The sequence below is a fragment of the Lissotriton helveticus genome, chromosome 10, assembly GCF_964261635.1.
Source record: "Lissotriton helveticus chromosome 10, aLisHel1.1, whole genome shotgun sequence".
In the NCBI taxonomy this organism is placed as follows: Eukaryota; Metazoa; Chordata; class Amphibia; order Caudata; family Salamandridae; genus Lissotriton; species Lissotriton helveticus.
Window position 1 is genome coordinate 613,291,943 of NC_136071.1, and position 21,382 is coordinate 613,313,324.

The 21,382-nt window shown below is 43.8% G+C and overlaps 1 protein-coding gene across 1 annotated transcript in view; it reads left to right on the plus strand.

The window, feature by feature from the left end:
- The window catches only part of LOC144784068 (uncharacterized), a 1,315,621-nt gene that overhangs the window by 422,225 nt on the left and 872,014 nt on the right, over positions 1-21,382 (plus strand). The window contains exon 12 of the mRNA XM_078662758.1: positions 13,910-14,062. Within this exon, the coding sequence (XP_078518884.1) occupies positions 13,910-14,062 (153 nt within the window). The remainder of the gene's footprint in view (positions 1-13,909; positions 14,063-21,382) is intronic.

Sequence of the window (21,382 nt, forward strand, 5' to 3'; positions counted from 1 at the left end):
TTGAGAGTACAAACTTGTATGTATCAACTAACTTGTATGTATTATTTGAGTCGGACCCATTTATATTGTTTTTCATTTTCTTTCTTCTCATTTTATTTCTCTTCATTCGTTTCGTTATTTCATATATGTACTTTCTTTTACTTATATATATTTTGTTCAATAAAAATGATTTGAATTTTTAAAAAAAAGTCCCAATCCGCCACTGGAGTACATTTCTAAAGCCCCCAGGACCTTAGTGGAGGCACTTAGAGACTCATAGGGTGTCAGGAAGAGGTCAAACAGCAGAGTCCTGGACAAGACCAGTTGCCACTAGTCAGCTGGGCAGTTGCAGGAAAAGCTATTTTTAGATTTTTGTGTTCCAGCAGCTCTAGCCGTATGATCCTAAAAGTCAATTCTTTACCCTGGGTACAAGACAGAGAAGTTTCAGTCCTTTCAGTGCTCTTCTCAGTTGGCAAACAGCAGGTTTAGTCCTCTTCTGATCTTGAGTTTCAGAAGTGGGTGTCAGGAACCTACGAATTGTCAGGACCCTTCATGTTGCCGCCACCAGTATTCCTGCCAGGTCAAAGAGGGCTTGAATGGTGGTGAAACCAAGAAGAGTGAATGTGTGGTTCCCCTGGCAGAATTAGGAAGTCGCCCGTAATTGTAAATAATATTCGTGTACAGTAGTAGCCCTGGTACATGTTATTTCCTGTAGGAATGCTCCCCTTATGATGGCTGACGTTTTAAGCCGCTCTGAATTCCTGAAGCGGTGAGCATTCTAGTTGACCTGTTGGAAGCTCGAGCTCCGTACTGCGCACTTCAACACGGACAGCAGCTGAGTAAGCAGCCGGTCGTTGAGCTCCGCGTCAACAACTCATGACGGGAGTTCGAATTCCGCCGGTTTGGCTACATATTTCCCCATTAGTTTAGAGAGCGTTTCTTAGTATTTAGAGTGCAGGCTAATTTCGGCAGAATAGTGAAGTTCCCTTCTTTTGAGAACGTCGAGTTCAAGCAGCAGCAGTGGCAAGCTCTGAAGACCGCAGCTGTGGCAAGTTTGTGAAGACAGCAGTGAGAGGATAATTCGTCTGTCCCTTCCAGGAACTATTTCATATTACTAGACCACAAGGTTTGCAAGCAGCGGCAGTGGCGTAGTTGGAAGCCTTACAGTAAGACTGCAGTACAGTTATTTGAAGTAGCGTACTTTGGCCCTTGTTCCCTTCTTTGCACTTTCCCTATTTTTTCCCTTCCCCCTCTGTACCTTCCCCAGAACCTTTTTGCGCGCACCGAAGGAATTGTGACTGGCTTTGCTGCAAAGAGAACTGTTCAAACAAGCTATCCTGCATAGAAAAGAACCCCATGTAAAGCAGGAGTGGAGGTCTTTCAGGTAATGGGCTATAAGGATACTAGGTTATTAGAACTGCCTAAATAGGAATATTGTGTGATGTAAATCTCCCTTATTTTGTAGTCAGGAAGCCTCCACAGAATCTCATTCAACCAGAAGAGAAGCATAGCCTAGAGAACCACTGGTAGGATAAGCTTTAAGTATTTCACATAGAGTATCAGCAGTAGAGGTGGGTTGTTGTTGTTGTTTATTCTCTCCCTCTTATGTGTATTAGGCACCTTCCATTGGGCGAACAGCAGACATAGTAACCGTCCGCAGCCAGAACAGGTGCCAGCGATTTTCGAGGTTTCTCTTCTCTCTTCCACTTCCCCTTTTCCCCCTGGCCAGTGTTCTCGGCTCTTAGAAGCAGAGGCACTAGTAGGAGGGCGATTGGGACTTGAGGCGATACTACCTCTGCGAAGTGTTCCGGAGCCTTCTGACAGTTTGAAGTGCCCACGTATTTACTTCGCCCAGGTAGTATGGCGGAAGGAATGAATTTGAAGGCCCTGGGAGATATTCTAGAGGGAATTCAAAGAGAGATAGGTGCAGTACGGGAAGAAAATAAAAGTTTGCAGCAGGAACTAGTGGCGTCTCGTCAAGAGACTAGGATGTTAGCTCAGAAAGTAGAGGGGTTAGCTTTGGGAAATCCAGTTCAGAGTACCTCTGCTCCTAGTACCAGTAGTGCCAGCGCAAGCCCTGACCCTAAAACTGTAGCTCAGGTGATTCATTCAGTCTCTCCCTTAATTCCGCTAGCAGCGCCAGAAAGATTCACAGGGGATCCTCAAAAGGCCCAACTTTTTTTAACCCAGTGCTCATTCCATTTTATGTGTCGGCCCACACTTTTCCCCGATGCTCAGTCTAGAGTGGCCTTTATTCTTTCATATTTGGGTGGAGATGCTGCCAATTGGGCAATGCCTTTAATCAGTGAAGATGATCCTATACTGTGTGATTTTGCTCGCTTTAAGAGTGAGTTTCTTAGGATATTTGACATGAGAAGGATCTCCCAGGCCACTGATAAGGAGCTGCTGGAGTTACGTCAAGGATCCATGGATTTAATCTCTTATCTCACTCAATTCAACAAACTTATTTTGGAAACTAACTGGCCAGAAGAAAAAAGAGCGGCATTGTTTTACCGTGGGCTGAGAGACGAAATCAAAGACACTTTAGCTCAAGTTCCTAATCGACCGACCAAGTTGTCTGCTCTGGTGGATTTGGTATTAGAAGTGGATTTCCGCCAATCTGAACGCAAGGGTGAGAAGAAGAAAGATTGGAAATCTACCTTCCCTCGTTTTGATCGGACTCGAACTTAGAAAGGAGTAGGAAATCTTAATGAGGTAGAACCCATGCAAATAGGAGCAGTCAGAGGGCCGCTTAGTAAGGAAGAGAAGGAGTCTCGACGTCAGAAGAAGTTGTGTTTGTATTGTGGTGGGACCGGTCATTTTGTGAAAGAATGCACTAAACGACCCAAAACTCAGTTTAAGGGAAACGAGACGAGCCATCAGTAAGAGGAGTCGCTCTGATGGCGAAGGAGGAAAAGTCGGCTCCAGAACCTCATTTGATTCTCAACACCTTACAGACTATGACCCCACATGTAATCCTTCATATGACCTTAAAGTTCAGGGAGCATCAGCTTAATGGAGTGGCCATTATGTTAGATTCTGGGGCTACTGGCAATTTTTGCGACATTAAATACGCTTGTCGTATGGGAATTCAAGCCATTCGAGAGGAAAGACAGGAACCAGTTTGTGCCGTGGACGGAACTAATTTGACCTCAGGGCCAATCACTTGTCACACAGAAGAATTAACCTTGATTCAGTCTGACGGCCATTGGGAAACCTTACAGTTCAATTTGATTGAGGCACCTCAGTTTCAGCTGATTCTGGGGTTTCCGTGGTTAACCACCCATAATCCAACTATCGATTGGGAGAACAGAACTGTCAAGATGCAGTCTAGATTCTGTCTAGAACATTGTTTTGGTCCACAGGAAGTTTTCAAAGAACCTTCACAAGCTTCTTTGCTGTCATTTGGAGGACAGTCGATTGGAGTTATTTCTTCAGGAGAGATTCCTGCGGAGTATCGAGACCTTGCAGCTGTCTTTAGTGAACAAGAGGCTGAGTTGTTACCACCACATCGGTTGTATGATTGCACTATAGACTTGGAGCCAGGGGCAGTCCTCCCATGTAGTCGGATTTATGCTTTGACAGAGGCAGAGAATGACCATTTGAAAGGATATCTGGATCGTTACCTCGCAAATGGTTTCATCAGACCTTCCCAGTCACCGGTATCCTCTCCTTTATTTTTTATTCCTAAGAAACAGGAGGGAAGTCTAAGAACTTGTATTGACTACCGGGCCCTGAACCAGGTAACCATAAAAAACCGATATCCTTTGCCTTTGATTTCTGTCTTATTAGATCAGATTAAAGAAGCTCAGATCTTCACCAAATTGGATTTACGGGGTGCCTATCACCTTATTCGAATGAAGGAAGGGCATGAGTGGAAAACAGCTTTTCGGACAAAATTTGGTCTTTTCGAATATTGTGTGAGGCCCTTCGGGTTGTGTAATGCCCCCGCGGTGTTTCAACACATCATAAATGATGTCATGGGTGACCTAATTGATAACATCGCTATCATCTATCTGGATGACATTTTGATCTACTCCAAGAATACACAGGAGCATCCGAAGCATGTAAGATTGGTGTTAGAAAGACTTCAGGCTCATCATTTATTTGTCAAGCTGGAAAAATGCGTTTTTCATGTGAACAAAGTAGAATTCTTGGGGTTTGTCATCTCCTCACAAAGCATCACCATGGACCCTGGAAAAGTGTTAGCAGTAGAGAGTTGGCCAACTCCACATAACATCAAGGAGATTCAGAGGTTTTTGGGTTTTGCCAATTTCTACAGACGTTTTATCCAGGGATTTTCTCAGTTAATTTCTCCTCTAACTCGTCTGTTGAAGAAAGGAGTCAGGTTCGAGTGGACTAGTGAGGCGGAAGGGGCTTTTTGTGATCTGAAGAAGAGGTTCGTATCTGCTCCAATCCTGCTACACGCTGACCCGATGGAACCTTTTTACATCGAAGCAGACGCCTCGGATCAGGCAATAGGAGGTGTCCTTTCCCAACGTCATCCCAAGACGGGACAATTACATCCGGTTGCCTATCGTTCCAGGAAGTTACATCCGGCTGAATTAAATTACACCATTACGGAAAAGGAACTGTTGGCAGTAAAAGACGCTTTCGAGGATTGGAGACATTACTTGTTGGGAGCTAGACACACCGTTACAGTATTTTCCGATCATAAAAACCTTCAGTTCCTAAAGACAGCCAAGACCCTCACACCGCGGCAACTGCGCTGGTCCTTGTACTTCGCGGACTTTGATTTTGTAATCACTTATCGTCCCGGTACAAAAAACGGGAAAGCGGACGCTTTGTCTCGTTTGAACACTATGGACAGTGAACATTCGGTGGAGCCTCAACCTATCATTCCGGAGTCCAAGATAATTTGCACTCTCTCCATTGACAACTTTCAAGAAGAGGTTCGGAGAAGTTTGACTCAAGAAGATATTCAGAAATGGGTCCGGATGGAAGATGGAAGACGTTGCCATCAACATTTACCTTACTTTAAAAAAGCGTTATATCTTCCTACACCATCTCTTCAACAGAAGGCTTTGCGGCATTGTCATGATCACCCCTTAGCGGGCCACAAGGGAATTTCCAAAACTCTGGATTTGGTAAAGCGCTATTTTTGGTGGCCTGGGTTGTCCTCTCATGTTAAAGAGTACGTGCAGTCTTGTGAGCTTTGTGCACGAGGTAAACCTAGTCGACAGGCTCCCCAGGGGTTACTGCAACCACTTCCCACGCCTACCCATCCTTGGCACACCATCTTTATGGATCTAATTGTAGAATTGCCTATTAGTTAAGGTTTTGATACCATTCTGGTGATTGTGGATACTTTCACTAATATGAGCCACTTTATCCCATTGTCTGGCATTCCTACTGCTCCAGAGTTAGCCCGAGTATTTAGTGAAAACATAGTGAAGTTGCATGGAGTCCCTAAGATAGTGGTGTCTGATAGGGGCCCTCAGTTTATCTCCCATTTTTGGCGAGCTTACCTGAAGGGGTTGGGAGTGGAGAGTAGATTGTCCACTAGTTATCATCCTGAATCCGATGGCCAGACGGAGAGAATCAATCAGGAGCTTGAGCAATATCTCCGTTTGTTTCTCATCGATCAGGGTGGTGATTGGTCTGATCGGTTATGGATGGCTGAGTTCGCATGTAACAACGCTAGGAGTTCCTCTACCGGTTACTCACCGTTTTACTTGAACTCTGGTTGCCATCCTAATCCCTTTGTAACCAAAGAGGATTTGGAAGTACCCGCAGTGAAAGATTTAATATCTAATATGGACTCCCTTCACAAATCAGCAGAGCAAAATCTAATCAAAGCCAAAACCTCATACAAGAAATGTGCTGATAGGCATAGACAGGCTGCTCCACGTTACAGAGAAGGTGATCTGGTTTGGTTATCCACTAAGAATCTTCATTTAAAGGGTAATAGGAAGTTTCAGCCTAGATTTGTAGGTCCTTACCCGGTAGAGAAGGTCTTGGGTCCAGTGACTGTGAAATTAAAGCTACCACCTAAAATAGCTATCCACCCAGTCTTTCATGTGTCTTTGTTGAAGAAGACCAAGCCAAAGATGCGCCTAAATAAACCCCCAGATCCCTTGGACATTCAGGGCCAGGCAGAATATGAAGTCAAGGACATTTTAGATTCCAAATTTAAGAAAGGAAAACTCCATTATTTGGTGGACTGACAAGGTTATGGCCCGGAAGACAGGTCTTGGGAACCAGAGTCTCATATTCATGCTCCACAATTGATTAAAAGATTCCATGCACAAAAACCATCCAAACCAGGACCGATGAATCGGTCATTAAGAGGGGGTACTGTCAGGAACCTACGAATTGTCAGGACCATTAATGTTGCCGCCACCAGTATTCCTGCCAGGTCAAAGAGGGCTCGAGTGGTGGTGAAACAAAGAAGAGTGAATGTGTGGTTCCCCTGGCAGAATTAGGAAGTCGCCCGTAATTGTAAATAATATTTGTGTACAGTAGTAGCCCTGGTTCATGTTATTTCCTGTAGGAATGCTCCCCTTATGATGGCTGACGTTATGAGCCGCTCTGAATTCCTGAAGCGGTGAGCATTCTAGTTGACCTGTTGGAAGCGCGAGCTCCGTACTGCGCACTTCAACGCGGACAGCAGCTGAGTAAGCAGCCGGTCGTTGAGCTCCGCGTCAACAATTCATGACGGGAGTTCGAATTCCGCCTGTTTGGCTACATATTTCCCCGTTAGTTTAGAGAGCGTTTCTTAGTATTTAGAGTGCAGGCTAATTTCGGCAGAATAGTGAAGTTCCCTTCTTTTGAGAACGTCGAGTTCAAGCAGCAGCAGTGGCAAGCTCTGAAGACCGCAGCTGTGGCAAGTTTGTGAAGACAGCAGTGAGAGGATAATTTGTCTTTCCCTTCCAGGAACTATTTCATATTACTGGACCACAAGGTTTGCAAGCAGCGGCAGTGGCGTAGTTGGAAGCCTTACAGTAAGACTGCAGTGCAGTTATTTGAAGCAGCGTACTTTGGCCCTTCTTTCCTTCTTTGCGCTTTCCCTATTTTTCCCTTCCCCCTCTGTACCTTCCCCAGAACCTTTTTGCGCGCACCAAAGGAATTGTGACTGGCTTTGCTGCAAAGAGAACTGTTCAAACAAGCTATCCTGCATAGAAAAGAACCCCATGTAACGCAGGAGTGGAGGTCTTTCAGGTAATGGGCTATAAGGATACTAGGTTATTAGAACTGCCTAAATAGGAATATTGTGTGATGTAAATCTCCCTTATTTTGTAGTCAGAAGCCTCCACAGGATCTCATTCAACCAGAAGAGAAGCATAGCCTAGAGAACCACTGGTAGGATAAGCGTTAAGTATTTCACATAGAGTATCAGCAGTAGAGGTGGGTTGTTGTTGTTGTTTATTCTCTCCCTCTTATGTGTATTAGGCACCTTCCATTGGGCGAACAGCAGACACAGTAACCGTCCGCAGCCAGAACAGGTGCCAGCGATTTTCGAGGTTTCTCTTCTCTCTTCCACTTCCCCTTTTCCCCCTGGCCGGTGTTCTCGGCTCTTAGAAGCAGAGGCACTAGTAGGAGGGCGATTGGGACTTGCAGCGATACTACCTCTGCGAAGTGTTCCGGAGCCTTCTGACAGTGGGTGCCTGAAGATGTCAGGTTTATGACTGGCATACTGGCCTCCAACATCCTACTCTAAACTCCCATTTGGGTTAGTCACTGCACCCCCAAAAAACTCAGAGACAGAAGTCTGATAGAAAAAACAGGGTTTTCCAGCACCCAAAGAGTGATACACAAGAATAGTTTTAGCAACCTGCTTTTGCCCTTTGAAGTGTGTCCCAAGTGTTATTTGAAAAATCAAAGCATATCTGTCAAGCAGTATCTGACAATGTAATGTCAAAATTCAGTCCACTTTGACTGGAGCCTGCCTGACTGCAGAGACAAAGGAAAGACCCTGCCTAGGTGTCAGCTAACATTTGCCTATAACAAGGGAGGCCTCTTTGAAGTGTGCCCCAAGTGTTATATGTAAAACCCCAGCATGCCTGTCAAGCAGAATTTGGCATTCAAGCGGGATTTGGCACTAATTAAAAAGGAATGCTCACAGCCCCACCCTTCATATTCTGATTCAGGTCAGCCTATATTTTGCTCCTGTGAGGCATTTCACACCCATTCCTACCTCCTATTTAGATGTGAATTACTGGCTTGCAGAAGTAATGTAAAAGAGCAAATGCTTTAGGCAAAGACAACTTTCGAAACATACCTTATCATTAATATTTATCAGAAATCTGACTTCCCCATTAAATTGATTTTTAATAGCTGTAAATAAATAGTTATTTAATTATTTTTCTAGATGTTTCCTTAGCAGAATGAACATTATTAAGTGGAATAATGCAACTCATTGTTTTCCTATGGAACAGCCAGCTTTCCTACAGTGAATATAGAATGTAAGGACACGTTTAACAATACATTCCTATGTGTCTGACTTTTACATACCATGCCCCCACCAGTATTGCCAAAAAGGACTATATAGGTATGACTTATAAATACTTAAAAGTAAGGTTTTTCCTGTCAAAAGGGGTACTTATACATTTTTAAAAGGAAGTTTATGACCTGTCAATAGGGGTTATTTTGTCAGCTTGAATTGCAGTTTAAAACTACAGTAGCCAATTTACAAATGGTAGGCCATCAATCATGTTTGTACTATCATTGTAGTGGGTAGCGCAATGGGTGCTGCAGTACGCTAGTGATATTTAACTTTCGGGACCTGTACCACATACCACAGACATATAGGTAAGTTAAATATGCCATTTAAGGGGCATGACAATATCACTATGTTGAAAGGGGGGGCACGCACTTCATCAATGATTATCAGGGGTAAAGTGCACAGCGCTTTACAGGCAGCAAAAATATAAGGTCTACCAAAAGGTGAAAAATACCAGGTGATCATGAATAAGGGGCAAAGTTCCTACAGTGTGCTTCGGTCAGGACTTGCCTGGTTTGCCACTGTGCAGGTATCTTGTAAATGCTGTACCAAACAGTTATTATCATTGTCATCCAGCAATGTTTTTCATCTTTAAGAAGTAATATCATTTAAATACCCCTTCAAACAAGCAATGGTTGAAGGGCATGGTCCAAAGCCCAACTCTGTATTTTTGTTTATTCACATCAAATGCTATGACAGCTCATTTATCAAGTCCTCTATCCCCTCACTCTTCCATCCATTCACTAAATTACTCATCTGTTTCCTGCCCCATCTCCCCTCTCTTTCCTCGCTGCTAGCGCCTGAACACCTTACATTGGCATTGGTCCCCACACATCAATGCAGGTGCATCTTCATCATATAACTATTCACTGCAATCACTCAGCTTTCCATCCACACACTTGTTCACACATTCACCCAACCATTCCCCTATTCTCATATTTATCCACTTACTTACCCAACAACACAGCCATACATGCAAAAAATCTATGGAGAAGCACTTTCACCTAGATTCCATACCCATTATCTTTGCCAATGCTTGTTCTTTATGCATTTGATATTTTGTTCCATGCCCTACTTTTACATCTAATTTTTTATCTAACTTCCCTGAAGTTCACTCCATTCAAAATAATTTTCATTGTGCATCAAACTTTGTGAAAAGCTATTAAAACATTTATACTCTATATAAAATATGCCTATGCGTATACCTTACAAATGCCTATATTCAAATATAATTATTTACAGCATAAAATTAAAATTATTAACATTAGTCAAACAGGGTTCTTTAATCATCAAGCAAAACACTCAGCAGCATGGATGGATCACATGGAATAGACATGACATAAAATTGTAAAGTATAGCTCCACTGCTCAGCAAAAATCATTCTTTGTAAGACAAAGATCCGGCTCCCATTCTATCTCTTGCTATTTGTGTTAGATTACGGCACCTGCTGCAGTGATCTTTGTAATACCATATATTTTAATGTGAGTGATGCTAGAACAATGGTTTGTACTTCACACTTCCCTGGTGAGTATATGTGAAGCTGTAGACATCAACACAGTGAGTATTTTGTGTTTTCTCTGGTTGTTAAATACAACGGGCCGATTCACAGAAGTAACTTAAGACAAAATCCTAAACTTACTACTTTTGGTATTCACAGAAGATAGGATTTTGTCTTAAGTTTGGCTTAAGACAAACTTAAGACAGACTTAAGACACACTTAAGACAAAATCCTAACTTAAGCCTGTCTTAAGTCTGTCTTAAGACAAAATCCAAACTTCTGTGAATACCAAAAGTAGTAAGTTTAGGATTTTGTCCTAAATTAGTTCTGTGAATCAGGCCCTAGGATCCCGGCACAAGTTTGGTCTTAATAACTAATTGGCAGGAAACAAGTATTTCGGCCAAAATGGTAATATGGCTCTTGTGGTATTATCATTTCTCTGATATTAGAATGTAATAAAATCCCCATATTTTCCGAGGACAAGTCCTTGTGAACTTTGTCTCTGGAAAAAGGCACCAAATTGTAGGTTTACAGATTGTAATGAGCAGGATACTATCACTTCCTACCAGCTGTACCACTTTCCATTGTCAACACTCTTTGGTATGAATGCTAATGCCGACCCCTTGCCTGCCCATGAGTCTGACTTCAAGTACTCAGTATAACAAGCACTACTTTTCCCACTCTGTGGAAGGTCTGTGCAGGTTTAGAAAACAATTTAGGTTCTAAACCCCCAAACGAGTTTTTGACTGTTTATAAAGCCAAATGTCTGTCAGTAGCTACTTATGGCTCCGGAGTCTGAGGGACTAAAGATTGTAAAGCTACACAGTATGTTGAGAACATTTGCCTGGAAAGGTTTTTGGGGTTCACGTAGCCCTGCCAATTATCTATGCCACAAGGAACTCCTGCCTTGATTATGTTTCCGATCTTATCAGAATACACCCACTTTTATTATGGCTGAAAATCTGGGTTAAGCCTGAAGCACACTTTAGCCGCAGTGTGATCAGGGATTGCATGAACCTAGATATGGTTACCTGTATCCCTTGGCTAAGATATATCAAAATATGAGCAATACCCTGGGTTTCCTGGTCTTTCAATAACTGACCGAGGCCCTTCTGCTAGCTACCTACCAGATTATCGAAGATCCTTTTTGGTAGTGGACTAGACACTCTAGAGCCTGCACTGAATCAGACAAAAGTACTGTTTACTTGTATCTTCCCTTGGATTTTGGACCCGTAATGGAACCGTATCTTATATTTTATATCAGTAATTGCAATCTGACCTTGTTAACTCGGTTTAGATTCAGAACTCTGCATTATCTGGTGAGCCTGTTAGGTATTTCACAACCCTTGTCTCGTGTCCATGTGACAATTCATCTGTCCAATCAACTTTGCAATTAATGTTGTTTTACAAATGTTACTGTCCTTTTAGGAAAAACTTCCTGATCCCGCTTTTTAAAGAGAACAATATCTGTGATTATAAAACAGCTATGTTTTACTTGTAATCTCTGAGTGTCTGTTCAGGGCCCTCTAGGCTCATGGTGGCCCTGGGCAGGGAGCGTAGGTAGGGGGCCCGGAAGAGGGGATCCGGGCGGGGCGGAGCGCGCAGGCCAGTAAAGAGGGGAGGGGGTCAGGGTGTTTAGAAGTGGAACAGAGCCGGAGGCCACCAAATCCCTGCCAGGGGCCACCACGCAAATATGTATCCATCCTCAGAGGATTAATATATTAAGGATATATATTGGCGTGGTGGCCCCTGGGGTTTGGTGGCCCTGTGCAGGTGCACAGCTTGCACATGCCTAAAGCCGGCCCTGGTCTGTTCGTCTATTATTAGTTACCTTCGGTGTGTTATTAGGCATAGGAACTCCGCTCTGTAAAATTACTTCCATGTCTTGTGTTCAGTTTGAATTGTCTATATGCTGAGATAGGTGTCAAGTTAATATTTTCTCTCCTTTTGATGAACCTGCCACTTTGTGCTTTCTTTTTCCTGATGGTTTTATATTGGGATCCTGTTTTAATATTTGGCACTTGTACTGTTTTTTCTTTAATGATGAGATCAAGATATACCAATGCATTTATTCTGTATGTATGTTATGTGTCTTTTATGGCTTTTAGCAGAATAAAACGTATTTGATGATGAACAAGCCCTACTTATAAGACTCTGAGGGAAGCATGAAAGAACGGAGAAACACTGGAAGCCCAATGGTGTCCTCAAGACTGCAACCCTCACTCTTAGTCCCCTACCTATTGCGAGACACAGTATATCAATATTATATGTTATGTTATGTTATGTTATAGGCCATTTATACAGCGCACATTCACCATAAGGTCTCTTGGCGCTAGGGTAACAAAGACAGCAACTGAACCCCAGGTTACACATAAGCATGATGGAACAGCCAGGTTTTTAAGAGTTTTCTAAAACTCACGTAGTAAGAAGATGATCTAATATCGGTAGGTAGAGAATACCAGGTGTGGGGAGCCAGAAAGGAGACGCTGTCCCCTCCAAGTCTCTTCTTCTAAACATATTATGTGTGGATATCAATTGTAAAGTTTATGTTAGGTATGTGCTAAGTAGCTGACAGTGCTCACACTGTAGGCTAAGGGTAGGACGTCACCCACAGTGTTTGCACACACTGTAATAGCATACAGAGAGGACAGAGAGGACAGGAGCAGCTGGAAGCAGCATGTTTCCAAGAACAAGCTTGGAGCTGTAGTAAACTAAGGAGAAGAGGTGCAGGGGTTAAACAGGGTAACAATAAGGGTACACTGAAGGGAGTGGAAAAAACAACAAAGGTGCATGCCAAGCAAATACTGGATGTGAACTGGTATGAAGAAAGCCCAACAAAATGACCAGTTGCCAGGCAAGGTGTTAACATACTGTCACTTCCAAACTTGACCTGAAAGTATCCCTCCCGCATCTTGAATTGGCAAGTCATTGTACCTTATAGTGCAGTAAGAACTCTAATGAAACTGGAAGAATGGTAACTTTGCCGGCTCCACTAAAGACATGCTATGGTTCGCCACAGTCTCCATGTCCTCTTCTTTAGCCTGTGGAGTCTGGTTTCTGCCACAAAACAGCGAGACCTACATCCAACTCTTACATGCATAAGGGCCTAAAGGGGATTCATATACAATCCCCCAATGATAGTGCAATCTGGTATTGCGAGCATCTACAGTGCCGGTAATACCAGTTGCCGCATTAGTGCATACAATGATTCCACAGTGGCAAGGCCACTCATAATGAAGGCTTGAGGATTAATGATTTCTAAACATTGCAAGGACATGGTTATCAGTGTGTGTATGACCACATTCCAAAGGGTAAAACTTTAAACCAGCAAAGGGGAAATAGATCTTAATAAATCAAAATTTAAATATTTGTGAGACCACACCTTCTTCACACATGCTCCCATCCCAGCAATAAGGCAACTATTTTAAAATACATAGGTTGCACAGTTTAAAATAGGTTTTAAAGACTGAAAAATAAAAAAATAAAAAATTGTTTGGGGACCTCCTTCATTTCTAGAACCTAGAACAGATGTGATGACAACCATTTTCACCTACAGATCCTTGCATTAAAGGGAAAAGCCTCAGGAGCGATTAGAAGCAACTTTGTCTAGTGGGGTTGCATATTGAATAATAGTTGTAAAGAATATTTCCAAAACTCTGGGAGGGTCTCACAGCTAATCATATATTATTACTAAGTAAACCTCATATTGTAGCATGACGTTATTTTCAATACTCTCTTAGGTCAAATAAAAGTTCCTTTGCCAAATATCTCCTTATCCATGTTCATGTGTCGAAATTCTTACATTGTGACTCACCTTGGTTTACAAAAGCTGTGTTTAAACGTAGTTTAAAGAATCATAGCTCTTGCTACAGTTGTGTTTTTTACTGAAATTGAAAGTCACATAGATTCTAGTATTTGATAAATAAATATTAGGCTCTGACTCCATTGTGCTTTGTATATCTTTTCAGATGCAGCTCTATTTAAAAGCAGTTGGAAATGCTGGTTTGGCTGCATCGTTTCTAACACCGGTTCTAAGTGCTTGTGCACTTCAAGAAAGCAATCCAACTATAATACGACTGGCAGCCATAGAAGCTTTCAGACGTATCCCTTGTTCCGCAGAGGTAAATACCCTTTCTGATGACTGATGTTCTGCCGTAATGGTTAGCATTACATAGTTACAGGTGTTGTAGATTTGTAGAAATGAATTAGGGCTTGTTAAATTTCCTATGTTTTTCAAAGTAGCTTTTTAGATTACAATGCTTTTAGAAGATAAATTAACCATCATATTTATTATAGTGTAAACAGAAATTTTCCTGTGACAAATTATAACTATGGACCTTATTTAAATGTTTGATGACGTCGTTAGTGCTGCCGTCACGTTGAAGTACTTCACTCCCGGCATGGTGTGGGTACTCCATATGCTACATTTTAAGATGTCGACTGGCCCAGCGAGCATTGTTTGCTTTTACAGAAACTGCCATCAACGCGGTTCCTATAAAGTCAGTGAATGTGTGCCTTGCTGCTCTCTCAACATGATGGTGCTGTACAGCACGCTTTCATTTTCTTAAAAAAAAAAAAAATCCACAGGCTGATTTTTTTTGTAAATAAAAAAGCAAAGAGCCTATCACCATGCGAATGTTCTCCATGGCATGGGGGGGGGGGGGGGGGGGTCATTGAAACGTTTTAACTTTTACATAGCACATGTTTTAGGCAGCGGTCTGTGAAGTAAAAAGTGGCTCTTTGTCCGCCCACTCTAAAAATATTGGGCAGGCACATTGTCAAACCTCTGATGGTCCTTGCTCTGTCAGGCCATTGGAGGTGTATGTAGGCAGCTGAGACAGAGTGCCTGATTTAAATGTTGGCGGCCAGTGTTAGTACCATCCCCCTGGCACAATACTTTATTCCACCCATGGTGAGTTTACTCTGCCCGCCACATGTAGAGATGTCCGCCAGCCCAGCAGACATTTCTTGCATTTACAGAACCACAGCCGTTTCATTAAAGGCAATAAAAGTGTGCCTTGCTGCTCCATCAACATGACAGTGCCACACTGCACACTTTCATTTTCTTTTTTGATTTTCAAAAACAAAATCCCAAAGCAGGATTTTGGTTTGGAAAATGAAAAAAATCAGTGACCTCCTCACCATGGGAGTATTCCCCCATGAAAAGCGTCTGCCCAGTCTAATACAAGTCGGCACCCAGTCTAATTCCGGTTGGTGAGCACATGGCCAAACCCTACCCTGTCGGGCCGTCAACGGGATCTGTAAGCAATGGAGACAGAGTACCCTCCGCCGTCTAAATACTGAAGGTCCACCTATCTGCAAATCAAGCAGACAGACCTTAAGGTTGGAGGAAAGGGTACTCTGGCGCCATTACGGCCCAGATCGCCATCTCCCTGGTCCTTTGTTCATGTATAACTCCCTTTTTCAGGTCTCTTCTGAGACAATCCATGTGAAGTCACTTTCAAGACATTTTGATTACATACAAGGGGCACAGAGTCCACCCATTACTTACCACTGGTTGGCTTCGTTGTCAGTCTCATTTTCTTGGTTCCCATTGGTCAGCAGCTGTGGCTTGCACTGTCTCGTTGTTTGTTTGTCCCTTTCATGGATCATGGACCAAGAACTGCTACCTGTTGGCGCCCGGGATGCTTTCACTGGTCGTGCACTTTCTGGAGTTACTTTTTTTTAATTTAAGATGCTGCACTCAATAAGAGTACATGTGTTTGCAGGCTGTCTACCCTCCGTCCCAGTCATGCTCTGCTTTGCTGTTTGCCCTGTCCACCTCCACACTCCATTGTTGCTTGACCCATTCTCCCCTCAACTCTATCATTGCTTTCCCAGTCACCCTCACCCTCCCTCATTGTTGCTCCGTCTCTTTTGGTTGACCTTCCCCCATCACCCCTACTTCATTGTTGCTAAGCCAGATTCCTCCTCCCCATTGTTGCTTACCACATCCCCATGCACCCTTCCCCATCATTCCTTGCCTCATTCTATTGCCATCCTCCCTGTCATTGGTTGGCCTGTATCCCTGACCCTTTCCCAATTGTTGCTTCCCCATACCCCCAGCCCCCTCATCCCATTCTTGCAGCCATTTGCCCCACCCCCTCCCACCAGAGAAAAAGTGCTAAGATGCCGCCAATGATGGTTGCATCATAGCATTTTTCAACCTATTTTTCAGTTTTGCACCTGTACTGTTGTACAATATGGCTAAAAAAACATTGACAAAGCCAATAGATCTCGCTTCGGAAAGACCTATTGGCTCGCCAGTTGCTTGTTCCCAAAGTACACCTCTAGTCACTGCTTGTCGGATTTTGCCTGAATGCACTCAACTAATGATGGGTAAAATGAGTCTTCAAAAGGCTTTGAAACTTGAAAGGAGTTAAAGCAATCTAAATGAAAACCTTAACAAAGCACGATTTTGTGGTTAAGAAGCAAAATATCTGGGATAGATATTTAACTAGGACATAGAACAGGTATACTCCTACTACCACAATCAGCTGTCCTCAATGATGTACAACAGTTTGCTTCCCTACTGTATGCTCTAATGATTCACTTTTTTATTTCTAGGAAGTGTAAAAGTCACTCATGTTTTATCACTCAACCCCATTTACTGAGCAGCTGAGAGCCAAGAGGAAAGACAGACTACCCTCTGGTCTAGTTCCTTAATCTCTCCTACCTACAAAACTGACATCTGGAACTGAGGTCCAGATTTATTAACCTTGTGCCTTGGGTTTGCATGACAAAAGTGATGCAAACCTGCTCACAATGTTTTTTGTTAGATTTACTTTTCAGTGCAGAACTTGTTTTGGACTTGAGAGTTGCCTGACAGTCAGGGGCGCAGCTTGGGCAGTAAGATTTGGGGGTGAGATTCAGATTTCCGAAAATCGCGCTGGCATATTAAGTTTAAATACATTATAGGACATGCAGGGTGCATGAGAGGAGTGTTAGGGGTAGTGGAAAGGTAAAGGAATGCAGATTGGTTAGAGGCTTTAGAGAGTCATAACAATATTTTGTAAAATACTTAGGGGCAGATTTACAAGCCCCTTGTGACATTTTTACGACACTGTTGCATCACTTCTGTGACGCAGCAGCGTCGTAAACAATGCGCCACTATGCAACAGATTTACAACGTGACTCATCTAGTGAGATGCATCATGTTGAAAAGCCCTGTGCTACATTATACCTACGTCGGGTGTACTGTATGCAGGGTGGCATTCCGTCGCAAGGAAGCCTCATAAAAGTGACGCAGTGAAATCTACAAGATTTCACTGAGTCACTTTTACCTCCCCGCTGCGTCCAATCCTTATACCTGCCTGTAGCAGGCGTAAGGGGCGATGCAGCATATTAGGTATAGGCCACCCCTGAGCATTGCTGAAGTCGCGATGCGCTTGCGACACGACTCCAGCAATGCGCTGCCCTTACGATAAAACCACTTACCTTGCACTTGCCGCATCGCCGACTTTGACGATGGTGGAGTGGTTTTATTTATTTATTAAGGTTGTTTTCACATTCCCGTCGTATGTTGAATTCCATTACCCCCACCCCGCCTCACCACCCCACAGCGTTTACCTGTGCGAGCCGCCGCTGGTCCTTTGGTTGCTGTGCTGCATTGTTTGAGTTTGGTGAATGTAGGCCTTGAAATCTTATGCAAATTGCACACCTGTTCATTTCCTCACCCTTAATTAATGGTAATGAGCGTTTGTACACAATTCGCATGGGCTGTTGCTTCTGAATTTTGCTGGTGCCCGTATTGTTGTTTTCCTCCACTGTGACACTGCACATTTAAAAAATCAGCAAATGGTAATCGTGCAGATTACAAAAATTGTGTAAACATTGGCTATTGAGCATAGAAAAGCTTTGTGAAAGGTAAATTTGAAGTCAAATTTGAGTGAAAAATATCTGCCTGTACTGAATATTTTCTCGCAGAGCGGAAACAATTCTTGACAGCAGCAAAACCTGGGAACTTTCATAACCTTATGAAAGACATAAAATGTAAACTTCGCTGGAAACCCTTAAACACAGTTGTTAAAGACTACGCTGACGGTACCGACACTTTTATTTTGTATCTTTTTTTTTATTTTTAAGAACTTTATATGGTGCGAACTAGACCCTAAAGTATCAGAGCGCTATGCATGAGCACCAATTGCGTTACACACAGACACATTCATTTTTGGTAGGTATAGGGAGATTTCTGATTTGTTCAGAAACAGAGGATTTTGAGCTTCATTGCCGAGACTCTAACCTGGTTCCCCAGTTTCGAGGTCAACCGCCCTAGCCGTTAGGCCACATCCTCTTTTCTGCACGGCTACAAGCCAGCCGAGTATAAAAGCACACAAAATGCCATATGCACACACCGATTTCCTTTGTGGGCTCTCAGGAAACATTTAATGATGCCCCTAATACCTTTAAAGTGGACGAGCAAAAACAATTCCAGCGGCCATTGATTGGGTTCTATATCTTCTGTTGCCTAATAAGAGACGTTTAATGGATGTAAATTGCAATCAATAGACTCAAATGGATCTCTGGCTTGGGTTATATTGCCTCTCATTAATGTTCAAATGCTTACTTGTCCGGGGTGCGATTGTGGTAATTGGACGTGAGGTGAACCGGCCTCGTGCTCCTTACGATGAGGCGGCCGTGGGCTCCTCGGCCCGCCGGAGAGTGTCCGTGCGTTCGACATGCGCGTGACCTCTACCGAGACCAGCTGCCACGAGCTATTTAATTAAACAGAATCACGTTAATGAACCAGAATCACGTCATATGTTTTCTGTAGTCTTCAGCAAGTCGCATAGTTTAGTGAAATGTACTTTAATAGTCTCACCAATACATTTTGAGATTATATCAATAAAAATAAAAGCACTGTTTGACGAAGTAATGTTTTACTTTTAGTCCTGTGCCCTGGACATTCCATAATACAACTGTCGTTTATTTTTATTTTTCAATTTCATGGCGAAAACATTTTACCCATGCGGGAAACGGTCTTCTTATTCCTTAATAAAGTGTGGGGGATATTCTGTTCTCTCTCTTTTTTTTGTTGCAGTTTTATATAGCGGGAGCTAGGCCCGAAGATATTGTCGCGCTTTATGTGGGCACCAGTTACTTTACGCAATTCATTAATTAATTCACGCAATTCATTCATTACTTTCGTTTTAGTAGGCACGGGGAGATTAAGTAATTTGCTAAAAACCAGTGGATGATAAATTGATGGCAGACTCGAACCTGGTTCCCCAGCTCTAAGACTGCCAGCTTTGGTCTGGTTTCATGCCCCCGTGCATTTCTTAAAACTGGCAGCATCTAAATGGCTGTGGGATTTACTTGCCACTGGCTCCTTTGCAAAAAGTGGGCAACCTTGCAGTGGGATCAAATTGGAACAACGTTTCTTTGTTTCCTCAGAAGAGGTGGATACATCTAAACTTGAGGAGGAAGAACCTGTAGGTCAAAGATTATAGTGGTGGTCATCAGGGAATATGTGACATATAGGTGCATGGCATGATTTTTCTTAGAAACCCCCCACCGATGCTGGCATAACCTGAATGTGGAGGCCGACAGCAAACTCAGCTAAAATGTGCTCAACAATAGATTAAAATAAGCAGCCACGGCCGGTGGTAGGTGTAACTGCAGGGCGGTGACGTATGGAGGGGGAGGGGCAGGGTGGGGGGTTGTAATGTATGGATTACGGACTTTAACAGGTAAGCAGCCGCGGGCCGTGGAGGGAGTTACGGTGGGGCAGGGAGGCGGGGGAGGGGGAGGGGCAGGGTGGAGAGGGCTAGAAACCGGCATATGGATAATTACAGGTAAGTAAACAATTTAATTAATAAAAACGAATTTCAGTGCTGCCCCACCGTAACTCCCTCCACGGCCCGCAGCTGCAGGTAAGTAAACATATCAATTATTAAAACGAATTTCGTTGTGTGCACTGCATCACCAAATGCGATGCAGTGCGCGCAACGAAATTTGTTTTATTTATTTATATGTTTACTTACCTGTTAAAGTCCGTAATCCATACATTACAACCCCCCACCCTGCCCCTCCCCCTCCCTACGTCACTGCCCTGCAGTTACACCTACCACCGGCCGTGGCTGAAAATAAGATTGAGTCCTGGATTTGCTTCTTTTCAACTTTTACATCGCAGATATATATACCAACAGCATTTAATATCCCAAACACACATATGTCCAAGATGTGGCAGCGAAAAAACTATTGACCTTATTATATGAAGATGTTTTCTTGCTTAGAATAATTCCACTTGGGTTGCAAATATTGATAACATCCATATCTAGCTGCACTGTAACAAATGAGATGGCAATCAATTTGAATAAAATGAAAGTGCTAATTTTTGGTCAATAATAAATATTTCTGGCATTTGCTACCTGATCAAGAAAAAGATTGCTATAGAATCACATTATAAATAACTTGGCATAATATTTGATAATCGATGTAAAATCAGACTCTCATAAGAGCTAAAGCATGTACCATAGGGATTTTATTTGTAACCCTATTCAAGAACTTGTAGGGTCCATCACTCGAAACAATTTTACAGATTGTAAGCACCAAGAGTCAGGTGTACATAGACATGCATCAATATGCAGAGTATTTTTGCGACCTGTGTGGTAATTGGTGCCCTGCTGCAAACCTTACCTGGCAAACGCTGAGTCCCGCTGAATCCCCGGAACCTGCAACTCTTTGCCCACGCACTGGTCTCCCTCCCGCCGCCGCTGTAGTTCATCTCGCGGCCGCCGAGTGGAGGGAGACTACACCTCCCAGCCTGCCCTGCGACCCGGAAGCCATCACCGGGGTCACCGCGCCCGGAGGCGCTTCAAATTGACGGCACCCTCGGTGGAGTGGGTGCCCTGCTGCAAACCTTACCTGGCAAACGCTGAGTCCCGCTGAATCCCCGGAACCTGCAACTCTTTGCCCACGCACTGGTCTCCCTCCCGCCGCCGCTGTAGTTCATCTCGCGGCCGCCGAGTGGAGGGAGACTACACCTCCCAGCCTGCCCTGCGACCCGGAAGCCATCACCGGGGTCACCGCGCCCGGAGGCGCTTCAAATTGATGGCGCCCTCGGTGGAGTGGGTGCCCGGCTGCAAACCTTACCTGGCAAACGCTGAGTCCCGCTGAATCCCCGGAACCTGCAACTCTTTGCCCATGCACTGGTCTCCCTCCCGCCGCCGCTGTAGTTCATCTCGCGGCCGCCGAGTGGAGGGAGACTACATCTCCCAGCCTGCCCTGCGACCCGGAAGCCATCACCGGGGTCACCGCGCCCGGAGGCACTTCAAATTGACGGCGCCCTCGGTGGAGTGGGTGCCCTGCTGCAAACCTTACCTGGCAAACGCTGAGTCCCGCTGAATCCCGGAACCTGCAACTCTTTGCCCACGCACTGGTCTCCCTCCCGCCGCCGCTGTAGTTCATCTCGCGGCCGCCGAGTGGAGGGAGACTACACC